At 37.1% G+C, this 13,760-nt stretch overlaps 1 protein-coding gene across 2 annotated transcripts in view; it reads left to right on the top strand.

The window, feature by feature from the left end:
* MED13L (mediator complex subunit 13L) overlaps window positions 1-13,760 on the top strand; it is a 301,913-nt gene that overhangs the window by 44,335 nt on the left and 243,818 nt on the right. For both annotated transcript variants that reach the window (XM_082853249.1, XM_082853248.1), the window contains exon 2: window positions 2,340-2,577. In XM_082853249.1, coding sequence (XP_082709375.1) covers window positions 2,340-2,577 — 238 coding nt within the window. The remainder of the gene's footprint in view (window positions 1-2,339; window positions 2,578-13,760) is intronic.

The raw sequence follows: 13,760 nt of genomic DNA, 5'->3' as shown, positions 1-13,760 counted from the left end.
GTGTGTGGATAGTGACCTGTGCTCGCACACAGGCTTCTTGGTGGCGGCAGCAGCAGCCTAAGCGTCTCATGCCTGTCTCTGGGGTCCGCGCTTTTAGCAGCGGCTCGCGCCCGTGTCTGGAGCTCCTTTAAGCAGCACTCTTAATCCCCTCTCCTTGCACACCAGGAAACAAAGAGGGAAGAAAATGTCTCTTGCCTCTTCGGCAGGTCCAGACTTTTCCCGGACTCCCTCCCGGCTAGACGTGGCGCACTAACCCCCTGCAGGATGTGTTCACGCTAACAACCCCAGTCCTCTCCCTGCGCTTCGACCGAAGCCAGAGCCTCAGCTCCCAGCCCCGCCCGCCCTGGCGGGGAAGCAGACAAGCCTCTCGGGCTGGTGAGTGCCGGTCGGCACCGATCCTCTGTGCAGGAATCTCTCTGCTTTGCCCTCCGCACCCCTGTTGCTGTGCTCTCCTCCGCGGCCCCGAAGCTTCCCCCCTCCGCCACCTGCAGTCTCCGCCCGCGAAGGGGCTTCCTAGTGTGTGGAAACCTTTCTTCCTTCACAGCTCCTTCCCACTGGTGCCGGTCCCGTCCCTATCCTTTTGTCTCTGTTTATTCTTTTTTCTTTTTCCCTATCCAGGTACGTGGGGGGTTTCTTGCCTTTTGGGAGGTCTGAGGTCTTCTGCCAGCATTCAGTAGGTGTTCTGTAGGAGTTGTTCCACGTGTAGATGTATTTCTGGTGTATCTGTGGGGAGGAAGGCGATCTCCGCGTCTTACTCTTCCGCCATCTTCCCGGAAGTCCTCTGAGTAAATTGTTTTCTTCAAAGAGTGAATAGTATGAAAATATTAAGAATTGTTTTTTAATAATAATTAGTAATATATAGAAATATTTATAGTATGTGAAAAAGGATATAAAACCATGCAGTATGATTCTAACTTCAAAAAGTTTAAGTACAGAAAAACAGGAAGAACATAAAGTAGGATGCTGATAATTATTTCTGATGTGATTATGGAGAATAATTATTTCTTGTGTGATTAGTTTACTCTTTGTTTGAACTTTTTCATCGGCCAGGTAGTTCTTTTATAGCTGGAGGAAACCAAGTGGTACAAAGGGAAAGCCTAAATGATGCCAATACCAGTTTTTACGAAGAATATTCATTGAAGATTAGATTTCCATATCTCATAATGTGAAAGGAAAAGTTAGTGACTTTCAGACAGTTTTAGTTTGGATATTATTATTTTTGGAGTCATTTTTTAAGTGAAGCTTTTTTGGGGGATTGAAGAAAACTGATATTTTTTTCTTAGAGATGTTCATTATAGTGATTGTTTTAGCACTTTAAATTTGTTTCAGTTATGGTAGTAGAAGATGCAGTTATTTTTCTCCCCTGTGGTACTTGTTTTTTGAAAAACAACTTCTTGACAAAAATTACTAACTTGGTTGTGGTGGGAGGGTGAGGAGGGGGGACTGTGAGTGAGTAAGGATTAAATGCAAGGGACACATGGACTGTTTGGTACAGAATCAGTTTTACTATCAGTTTTGAATATAGTTGTAGTTTATAGTTATTTAAGTAAGGAATTTAACTTTTGTTTGTGTTGAAACATCCTTGAAATTTAGTTCCTTTTAAACCTAAGATTTAAAAATTTTAGAATACAAATACATGTAACAGAATAAAGACAGAGGATCAGCTGTCAGCTGGTTTAAAGTTACCATGTTTTAAAATGTGTTTAAAAAACAAAAGACGAAGCTATGTTAGGGAATTGTTACAGAAGCAAAGCTTTTCTGTGTGCTACACGTTAAATAACATGAATAAATTGCTGATAACTTTCCATCAGTTTTATTAGCAGGCTATTTTGGCTTTCATAGTGAAGCACTGTGGTACTGCATACTGTTTCCCTGATTAAAAAATATTTAAACTGTAGCTTCTGGATGGGACGAAATTGAGGAAATTCTTCGAAAGAAATTATTTCAGTTCTACAAACTTATTTTTTAAACTCTTACTTCATTTCTAAATATAATTTATGAATTAAATAAGTCATAATAATGTAGAAAATTTTATTTATAGGGACTTTCAAGTAAATTTCAGTTAAAAAATGGTTCAACAGGAAATAATGACTCTGTTTGCTGTATTTTGGTATTTAATATAAAGAGCTATGTAGAAATCTTGATAGGAGGAAATGAGTTGTTTTCCCCTTAAAAAAAATCAAGGGTTGACATAAATTTTTCAGTGGAAGAAATCTTACTATATGAGGTATACTGTAAATATTTATTTTAGCAAATTTATTTATCTGTATGGAAGCCTGTTTTTAGTATTCAGTAGAAAGAACAGTCAAAACTGTTGTAATTTTCTTTACTTTTTCCAGGCTGAACTCACAGGAATCAAATGGCGTAGGTACAATTTTGGAGGGCATGGGGACTGCGGACCCATAATTTCAGCCCCAGCCCAAGATGATCCAATCCTGTTAAGTTTCATCCGCTGTCTGCAAGCCAACTTGCTGTGTGTATGGCGTCGTGATGTCAAACCAGATTGCAAAGAGTTATGGATATTCTGGTGGGGAGATGAACCCAACTTAGTGGGTGTAATACATCATGAACTACAGGGTAAGTTTTTTGTTTTTTCATAAAAATTAATTTGCATTGTATATTTTTGAACAGTGGTAAATTCTGAAGAGGTTATTAAGACTTGCTGAGAAGAAAAATGCGAGTGTTTAATGGGCTGTGTGTCAAAGGAACATCCTTACTCTCACCCCTCTTCTTTCCACCCCCCGTTTTTTTCAAATTTTCTTGTTTGTTCTCAGTCATGCTGGGAATCAGAACCTTGTGAGCCACTCCTATTAAAGGAAAGTATAGTGTCCCCTGGGTGTTAGGGTTGGGATTGAGGCTAAAATCCATTGTTTTAAAATGATAGTGAAACGTGCTAAAATCCATTGTTTTAAAATGATAGTGAAATGTGAGTAATTAGCAAGTCAGTGAAATGAACAGAATTGGTTTTTTTTGGACTGTTGCTGTTATGGTTTATTGCCAGATGAACTCTGGTGGAAAATTGTAAAGTGATAATAGAAATTTAGTGCAAGCCTTGTTGGACAAAGTTATGAGATGACATTGGATAATATTTTGAAGAAAGATTTATGTAAAGAACCTACTCCGATTTTGGCATAGCAAGTTTTCCTGTGTTTTGTTCCTGCTTTTTATGTAATTAGGTGATTCCAAGAAATATTTGCTCCAATGCTGTCTAATTTTTAGCTTCAGATTACATCTGATATCTGGAAATTTTGAACTAATGTAAGAGTTTCATTATTCTGAGCTACTTTTTGTATTTACCACAGATTTATAACCAGAGGAAATTTTATCGATATTCTTTGAATTTCTAGTAAAACTTTCCACCTCTTCACCTAAATCTTTCTATCTAGTATGCTAAAGAATTTTTCTAAATCAGGACTAATTCTGATCTTTACTTAGGGTAAGGCATTAACTCTTTTTGACTTAGTCTCCTTGAGCCAGCTTTTATTGTGTCTAAATTACTCTGTATTTTATTAATTTCTGGTTGAAAAATTTCAGATGGTGTTTGAAATGTTGTGTTACTTCATATTGTTTTTAAAAGAAGGATTGAAACTAACTTTAATGTATTTGAGGATCTATTCCAAAGCGTTGAAATTTGCCTAAAGGATTTCCTGCCAACTTCTGCCTGACACCTTCCTAGCTTTTCTTTACAGCCATTTTTGATCTGTGATATCTCCTGCCACAACAGCCAGAGGGCAGTAAACCACAGTGGACTAACTGAGCTGTTTACTTTATGGCCCATTTGTTCAACTCAAACCTTTCTCCTATAGTTTTTAGCGTATTTGGTTTATAAATATAAGAATCTGTTCTGGGTAAGATTGCTTACTTAGCTGGTTAGTCAACAATATCTCAGAATTATATGCATCTCGAAGCTTATTTCATGTAGTTAGCAGTGAACTCAGGTAAAAATTAGTTTTAAACATCTGGTTTCTGGTTATCAGAATTTTAAAAATAAAATACCTCCTGAAAGATACTTATAACATTTATATTTGTCCATTTAAGTATCAAAACATATCTTTTTGTTCTTTAAAAAATTTTTTATACATGTGGTAGAGGAATATAGCATTTTTGTTTGTTTTACTAAGTTTCATTTTGTGTGATTGTTTCTGACTCTTAATCTCCTTCCATTTTTCTATTCCCTATTGATCCCTTATGTTTTAACTTTTTGGTCTGGTCTTTATCTGTTGGCAACACAAATCATCATTTTACAGTGATGATGAAACCAAACCCTACGGTTATTTACGCTTATTTAATTGATGTATAAAGTTATTTTTCCATACCAACAAAGCACAGGATCAGTGTTTTTAGAAGTAACTTATTAAGTTATTGTGTTATTTCTCATAGATTTTGTTACTGAGTTAACAAAACGATGTAGGCTGTTTAAATATTTTATAGCTGTTTTAGATTGCATATGTAGATTCGTTAGTGTATTGTTTTCATGGTAAAGAATTAAGCAAAGATTAACTTCTTTTAAATTGTTTTTATAAATTACAGAAATACTGCATTTTAATTAGAAAATTAGGAAAGTAGAACCACTAAAGGAAGAGAACAAAGAAACAAAAATCCTAAAGTCCAAAGCAGAGTTTTAATATTTGGTGTTTCTGTGTATAAATGAAAGTGGTATTGTACTGTTTTGTAACTCAGGCCTTCTCACTTAACAGTATCTTGTGAATGTTTTTGCCTCATAATGATTACTTTTTAATTTTCTTTCCTTTTGAGTCTGAAAACGGTGTAAACTGTTTATTTTTTTGCGTGCCCCCAGGGAAGTATTACAGTGATGGAACAATCATAACTTTGTTAAGTACATCTACCCTTTTTAATTTGTTGAATTTGTGAAAGTTATTAGATTGAAGCAAATGATCTTTTCTGTAGGTAAAAGTGGTTGTAAAGGATAGTTTTGTGTTTCAACCTAATATTAGAAAATATTTGAAACTTAATTAGAAAAATGAGTGGCATAAAGACAACTTTGTTTCAAGTGAGGGAGAATATGACAGGCAGAGCAATCATGAAAAAAGGATACCAGGGGAATATTTTAATTGGTAGTCTTACACATTGAGGATATTTTGCAATCTATTTCATTCTCTAGTATATATGAGTCATTTCATTTTGGCTAAAATAAATTTTATCAGAATCCTTTAATGTTAAGATGATGGTACTATTATTTGTAGCATTCTCTTTTTTAGGGACATTTTACTGTTCTTTAAAATACTTTTTAGTTATGTTATTAGGCATTTCCCTTTGTTTTTACAGTGTAGCCCAAATAGCATACTATTAAGAAACCTCACAAAGCACCATCTTGGATTTAAATGTGTAAAGTAATCCCTACAGAAAGAGAATAAGCCTGTGGGATACACGCAGTTTTATACTAGACTTTTTGTTTAAATGCTTTGAATACCTGTGAAATAGCCTGTGAGAAGACCAAGACACATTTATAACCTGTTCCTGTCACTTGGATAAACACTTTTGGGCTCTTGTTTGGGGAATTGCTATTTATATTGTATGGCATAGTGGTTCAGAGGCTTGGATTTGAATACCTGCTCGTTGACTTGCTAGCTCTGTATCCTTGGTCAAGTTATTTAACTTATCTGTGCTTCAGTTTCCTCACTCTAAATTGGGTTATAAGGATAAAAGAAAAGTTAAAGTACTTAGAACAGCACAGAGAACGGTAATCTATAATTGTAACTCTTGCTGCTACTACTACAATGCCAGCAATTACTCAAACATCAAAATTGAAACATTTTGGCAATTGGTCCATTCTGTATAACATTCAGTATTTGCTAATGTTTGTCAAATATTAGTTTTCAATGTATACTTTTAGGTTGAAGTAATCATTTTTGAGTTTGTTAATGTCTGGTGGAATAACTGGGAATAATAAAATATTAGAGAGGAGGGAAGATACCCCTGCTCATAGGAAATTTGTCTAGATTTAGGCTGTAAATGGAGTTTCACAACAAACCTTAAATTATGTTATAAAGAGGTCAGAACTTTAAGATTTGACTCTGTTGGATCCCTGTAAAGTAGATTAGTAACTTAACTGCCTTCTCTGCATAGTGGTATTGAAGGGCACTGGCTGAACACTGAATATATGCATATTTCCTTCCTTGTGTCCATCCATAAGTACCTGTATCAGCAGGTCCAATTATAGGGGTTTGATGGAATCTCTGCCTTTGATAAGTTATAGTCTAGAAAGGGTATAAGACAAGCACACAAATATGTATAATGCAGAGAACACTGTAAGTATATGAGAGAAATATAGTAGATTGACTACTTTCCACATGAACAGACATTCAATTCCAGGACTAATGCATAAATAAGTGTTCTGTAAACTTACAGCAAGAACACTGTGAGCCCTAGTGAGAAGCCTTCTTGGTTTCTGGTCTGTTTACTCAGCCTTTATTAGGCAAGAGCTGTGATGCAGTCCTGGATATGTAAAATGAGTCCTCATCCTTAAGGAGCTCATAGTCTTACTGGGGAGGTAGCTGAATGACTCCATAATTATGATACAGTGGAGTAAGCAGCAACTGATTAAGTTAGGGATCTTGCAGAAGTATCAGATTCAACCTCAAGGGAAAAGAATAGGGAGATAGTGGTGAAGCTCAGAGTTGGTGAGGCTTGAGGTGAGTCTTACAGGATACATATGTTACCTAGGTTGGGACGGAACTTGTCCTAGTCAGAGGAAGTAGCTTCTATAAAAGGGCCTGATGGCAGTGAATGAATTGTGGGAAGGGCAGGTTTGCCCAGAACATAGTGTGTGAGTGAGCTAGTTGGGGGAAACTGAAAGACTGGGGAGGTGGGCCATAGTGTGGAGTACACTGAAGCAATGACTTAATCTGATAGATTTTCAGGAATTGTTAGAGGTTTCTGATCAGGAAAGAGATACAATTAGATTATACGTAAGATGAATATGGACAGGAAGACCATACTATTTTAATAAATTATTTTATTCTAAGTTGATCTATGAACTTAAGCATTCTGTTTAGGATATAGATTTAGTTAAAAAATACCTGTGACTATATACTCAACTTTATATTGATAGTCTTTGCCAATTTTATTTTATTATAACTTTGCTCTGTTTTTTTTTTTTTGCGGTACGTGGGCCTCTCACTGTTGTGGCCTCTCCTGTTGCGGAGCACAGGCTCCGGACGCGCAGACTCAGTGGCCATGGCTCACGGGCCCAGCCGCTCTGTGGCATGTGGGATCTTCCCGGACTGGGGCACGAACCCGCGTCCCCTGCATCGGCAGGCGGACTCTCAACCACTGCGCCACCAGGGAAGCCCTAACTTTGCTCTTTTTGCTTGATTAAATTCTTCCCCACATTTTTAATTTGAATTTTAGAGAATAATACAGTATGCTAAATTGACTTCTCCTAATCTACCAAACAAAATAATTTGACAAACACAATCTTTTGGCCATTTCATTGCCTGTTAGTCAGTAGTGTGAAAGACGTGCAATCTTGAAACCCCAGAATGGTACAGACAGCAAGCACAGACTTCTAGGGGTTGGAGATGGCTTGACCCAAAGCATTAAGAGTCCCTGGCCCAGAAGAAGTATTTTATACAGATTAGTAGTATGTGTGCTTAATAACATTTGTTGAATAAATGAATGAAACTTATCTTAAATGATTATAACATAGCACAGTTTGTACTCTCAGAAGGTTGACTTACAATGAATACACTTAAAATTTTTAATGATTTGGTAATGTGAGGAGATTGAAACCTAGCTAAAATAAGGCATTATTACTTCTGTTTTTAACTCCCAGTGAGATATAAACATCCATTTTTTGGTATATGTTCTATAAAGAAATTTAGCTGTAAATACCTACTGTCTGTAATTTAAAAATTTAACTTATCTGTGCTCTGCCCTTTCCTTTTGATGATCACAAATAGACATGTAAATTGTAATGGGAATATATCTGTCTACCTCTATGATTGTCCCACTATGAGTATTAGATGACTGTCCCATTATGAGTATTAGAAATCTTAAGAGTTGGCTTTATTATCATTGTAGAGGCAGATTGGCAGTTATTAGCACTTTGTTGTTGTATTAGTCATAAGTATTGCCTTTTCCATTTTTCAGTGTACTGTCACCTATGCCAGGAGCTGTGGGCCATTGCAAAAACAGCATTAGACATTAGAGAGCTAGGAAAAATGGATCTGGCTTTCTGACATTTACCAGTGTAAGATAATTTAACACACTCTCATACTGTTTTTTATACCACTGAACTGATTGCAAGCCTCTGGAAGAAGTGGACATTTTGTAGGGATGGAGAAGGGCTGAAAGAAGAGAGTGGAGAGCCAGTTTGCTATTATTATAATCTGCATATATAGATTATAGTCTGTAATCTCAAATGATGGGATTGATGTAACCTTTGTTTAGATATCTCCAAGGAAGGATCTAACTCCCTCCCCTCAACTTTTTATTTTGAAAAATATTTACACACATACATATGTGTGTAAATATATATATATATATAAAAAAATATATATATATATATAAACTTATATATATATACCTTTTATTCTGGCTAAACCATCTGAGGGTAATTTACAGAGTTCATGAATCTTTACCCCTGAATACTTTTGCTTGTAACTCCTTTAAGAATATGGGACTTTTTTTTTTTTTTTAAACATAACCATAATGTAATCATACTCAAGAAATTTAACATTGATATAATTAAATTCTCAACTTTTCAGTCTACATTCTCAGTCTTTTCCCAATAATGCCTTTTATAGCCTCCTCTCCCCAATCTGGTATCCAATCAGAAATCACATGTTGCATTTAGATGTTTCCTCTCTTTAGTCTCCCCTAATTTAGAACATCCCTAAGTTGTCGTTTTCTGCGGGGGATGATCCTTCAATGATATGGATGTTATTTGAAGGGAGAAGTTGTCCTGTCAAATGTTCCATATTCTAAATTTGTCTAATTGTTTCCTCATGGTGAGATTCAGGTTAAACATTTTTGGTAAGAATATTGAGTAGGTGATGTGTACTTCTTGTGGCATCACACTGTAGGCACATCATGTCAATTTGTCCCAGTATTGATCCTGCTAAGTTCGATTGCTTGGTTATGGTAGTGTCTGTCAGATTTCTCCAGTGTAAACATACCTTTTTACTTTTGTAACTGTTAAATAAATTTGGGGCAAAACTTTGAGACTCTGATTATTATTTCCCCAATAACTTTTCACTCTGGCTTGAGGAAAAACCTAACTTTGAGCCTGTTTAAAAATAACAGAAAACTTTTTTAAAATTAATTAATTTTATTTTATTTATTTTATTTTTGGCTGTGTTGGGTCTTCGTTGCTGCATGTGGGCTTCTTCTCTGGTTGCGGGGAGCGGGGGCTACTCTTCGTTGTGGTGCATGGGCTTCTCATTGTGGTGGCTTCTCTTGTTGTGGAGCATGGGCTCTAGGCGTGCAGGCTTCAGTAGTTGTGGCACACGGGCTCAGTAGTTGTGGCTCGCGGGCTCTAGAGTGCAGGCTCAGTAGTTGTGGCGCACAAGCTTAGTTGTTCCGCGGCATGTGGGATCTTCCCGGACCAGGACTCGAACCCACGTCTCCTGCATTGGCAGGCGGATTCTTAACCACTGCGCCACCAGGGAAGCCCCCAGAAAACTTCTTGAATCATATGCTTTTACAAAATTAGTTAAAAGTTCAGATGAACACTATTCTTAAGTCATAATAAAGAAGGGGGGTGGGCAGAGGAGAGGAGATATGAAGAAAAACATTCAGAATGTAGCAAAGGCAAACTATGATGGTAAAGCCAAACTTTGAAAATTAATAGCGACTTATTGCTTAGCATACTAAGAAGAGAAGTATTGACATTGAATTTTCTAAAATCGTAGACAATAAAGTATGCACGAATGTATTACCATGTATGTGTATGTTATAGTCTGTGAATTTTCAGTTGATTTTTGGTGATTTCTGGTTATCTTTGACTAAATGAAATGAATTTTAGTCAGCACTGTGAATGGGTTTATTCTCATTTGAAATGAAAAACAATTGCTTTCTGTGAAAATAATGGCCCCTTTACATATAAAATTAACAGGAATGAAATTATCTTTAGGTAAAATGTCATTCAGCTTGAAAATTTTTTCTAAAGAGAAAATCTGATCCCTGACTTCCTACTCTGTTTTTATGTTTTTTTCATATTGATGGTCCATTTATGATTCATGAAAATTAATCTCTGACTAGCTTGAAAAAGACTTTTTTACATTGTTTGCATTTATTTATTCTTCAAGTATACAAATCTGATGATTTTGAAAACAGGTGAATTATATCATTCTACAGCATTCTATATTTGTAGTATTTTATGTATCAACATTTATATGAAGATTTCATCACATGGCATTAATAATTCTTGAGATTGTTAACACCATGTACCTGAAAAGTAAATTTTATTTTAATTTTCATATTTGCTGTTACTTTGTGGAGAATAATATTCAATAGAAAAATACATTTGTGTTTCAAGAGAAACAAGCACTTTGAGGGAAAACATGGACCCAGTGGTAAATGGTAGCTAGTTCTAAGTAGTTATGAAGTAAGTTATTCCTTGTTTTCAGTGTTCAGTTTTGAAAGAATTAGTTTGCTAACAAACTATAAAATGGTAATAGCTTTCATTGTATGATTATCCAAATGATTCTACTGTATAATTACTAAAATATTAGATTTAATAGAAAATTATGCATTTTATCCTTAAAAGAGAAAGTAAAATACTTATTAAGACTTTGGTAAGCAGTAAATTTATATTATAAAATTATGGTTAAGATCATAATCACTTCAGAATTCTTTCATATGAAGAATAGGAAAAGATCTAATGGATTAGAGAGAATTATTAAGCTAAATGTGCTTGAAATTGAGAGAATAAGCTAAAGTCTTAACTTCTTTTTTTTTTTTTGCGGTATGCGGGCCTCTCCCGTTGTGGAGCACAGGCTCCGGATGCGCAGGCTCAGTGGCCATGGCTCACGGGCCCAGTGGCTCCGCGGCACGTGGGATCTTCCCAGACTGGGGTACGAACCCGTGTCCCCTGCATCGGCAGGCGGACTCTCAACCACTGCGCCACCAGGGAAGCCCTAAAGTCTAACTTTTGAATGTAAATAAAATCGATGTGTTACCACAGGCAACTTGCTGAACCATGTAATTAGTTTTTTCCTATGAAAAATGAACCATTTATACAGAGATTGTAGTGAAATAGCATGTAAAGGGCTTATGTTCTAATGATCTGAAAGTTAAAGAGTTGGTAAAAAAAATTACACTTTGGGGGCTTCCCTGGTGGCGCAGGGACTTGATATCAATATACTCAGCCATGAGCATCATTAGGAGCTAAAGTTTTTTGTTCTGTATAAAAATTGTTTTAATGGCAGAAATAACACATAAATATCCTTCTTTCCTCCCTCCTCCCAAAAGATCCCAAAGGGTTAGAAGTGTTTCAAGCACTAGAGAATTATGAAATTGGATTCTGTTGTTTTAAATATTTCATACCTAAGCTGGCCTGATGCTACCTGAAGAGTTTCTCATTGAGTATCATTATGGCAAGTGTTTGATAATTTTCTTTACTGCTCCATCTACATAAATATTCTTGTACAATTTTCCACAGGTACTGGGCCACACACCTATTTCTTATAAACCCAACATTGCTAAAATGCACTCTTTGTATAATGGGTCTTTTTTTAAAAAAATAAATTTATTTATTATTTATCTATTTATTTATTTTTGACTGCGTTGGGTCTTCATTGCTGCGCGTGGGTTTTCTCTAGTTGCGGCGAGCAGGGGCTGCTCTTTGTTGCTGAGCGCCGACTTCTCATTGCGGTGGCTTCTCTTGTTGCGGAGCAGTGGCTCTAGGTGTGCAGGCTTCAGTACTTGTGGCACATGGGCTCTAGAGCGCAGGCTCAGTAGTTGTGGCGCATGGGCCTTAGTTGCTCCGTGGCATGTGGGATCTTCCCAGATGAGGGCTCGAACTCATGTCCCCTGCGTTGGCAAGCGGATTCTTAACCACTGCGCCACCAGGGAAGTTCCTGGGTCTTGTTTTGATCCTGGCTCTTTCATATTGTGATTTGTGAGTTCAACAGAATAAGCATTATCCTCTTGAGGCCCATCTAGGATTGAGCTAAAGGACTTCTGCAGTATCCACATGATCATACAATTAGGCTTTATTTTTTTTTTATGGGTGCTCTGACGGTGTAACTGAACATGAGCTGGTTACCAGGGTGTTGTGGTAGAATAATACCCTGCAGTTTGCAGTTAATCGTGCAGCAAAACTGGCTTGACTTAAAAATATATTTAAGAATAAAATTAAAAATTGGATAAAGATGAAGTGTCTTTGTGTTGAAAAGGATTGTGTGAATACAGTGGTAAAGCGAAGTAGAGCATTCACAAATCTTTCTGTCATCAAAAATCTTTCTCAGGGGCTTCCCTGGTGGCGCAGTGGTTGAGAGTCCGCCTGCCAGTGCAGGGGACACGGGTTCGTGCCCCAGTCCGGGAGGATCCCACATGCCGCGGAGCGGCTGGGCCCGTGAGCCATGGCCGCTGAGCCTGCGTGTCCGGAGCCTGTGCTCTGCAATGGGAGAGGCTGCAGCAGTGAGAGGCCCTTAAAAAAAAAAAAAAAATCTTTCTCATTTAATACAATGTCATATGCAAAATATATTTCATTAAAAAAACTAGTTTTATTTATGGCTTTAGTAAAGCCATAAAGCCATTTAGCCTTGGGGGGGAGGTGAGACTTTTTGCTCATCTTCTTGAAGGTTTATTATACTCTGCCATCAGTAGGAAATAAGTAAATATTTGTGGAGTGACTGTCTGAAGAAGGAAAGTATGAACATCATCAAGATGAGGTCTCTTCATTAAGATTATTTTATTTTTTCACTGGTAATCTTGGGCTTGTTTAAATGCTAAGCAGTTTTGATGTTTGCTCTTTATAAGAGGGCATGTTATTCACATTGAAATATATTTAGTTGAAAGGAAAAATTTAGATTCATTTCAGTTTCAGGCAGTATATTTTTAACTTACTTTAAAAGTAGCCTAGTAGATATTAATAATGGAAAGGACGCCTGCCTTGGCATCCTTGGACAAATTGCATACAACTCTGTTTAGGGAGGAAATAACATTTGTTGGCAATGACTGTTATGGAAAAATTTATCATGCCATTTATTGGTTTCATAAAGAGTGTAACAAGGAGGGGCCCTTGATTCCAGTAGCAAATCTGGGGCTGGGGCAGTTATCCCCACTGTTACCGTAAAGGTTTCGTTAACCACAGCTCAGTTTGCCAGAGCCGTCACTATCAGTTTGATTCACAGTATGATTGGGACAATGAGGTAGACTATACTCAGGGGGCAAAAACATTTTCCTAGGATGTCCTGGAGTGCTGATTCAGCTCAGTTGCCCACACATTTAAATTTATAATATTCTGTAACAGCAATAAAATAATGTGTGAAAGGATGTTTTAAAAACATTCTTTTTTTTTTGCGGTACGTGGGCCTCTCAGTGCCGTGGCCCTCCCTCTGCGGAGCACAGGCTCCGGACGCGCAGGCCCAGCAGCCATGGCTCACGGGCCCAGCCGCTCCGCGGCATGTGGGATCTTCCCGGACCGGAGCACGAACCCGTGTCCCCTGCATCGGCAGGCGGACTCTCAACCACTGCACCACCAGGGAAGCCCTTATAAACATTCGTTGAGCCTTATAAATTGTTATCACTCTTTAATGATCTTTAATATTTAGAATTACCATCGTGTATTT

This window comes from Leucopleurus acutus (assembly GCF_964270905.1).
Source record: "Leucopleurus acutus genome assembly, chromosome: 13".
NCBI lineage: Eukaryota > Metazoa > Chordata > Mammalia > Artiodactyla > Delphinidae > Leucopleurus > Leucopleurus acutus.
Note: the sequence above shows the minus strand (reverse complement) of the source record. Positions and strands in the feature narration are given on the sequence as shown.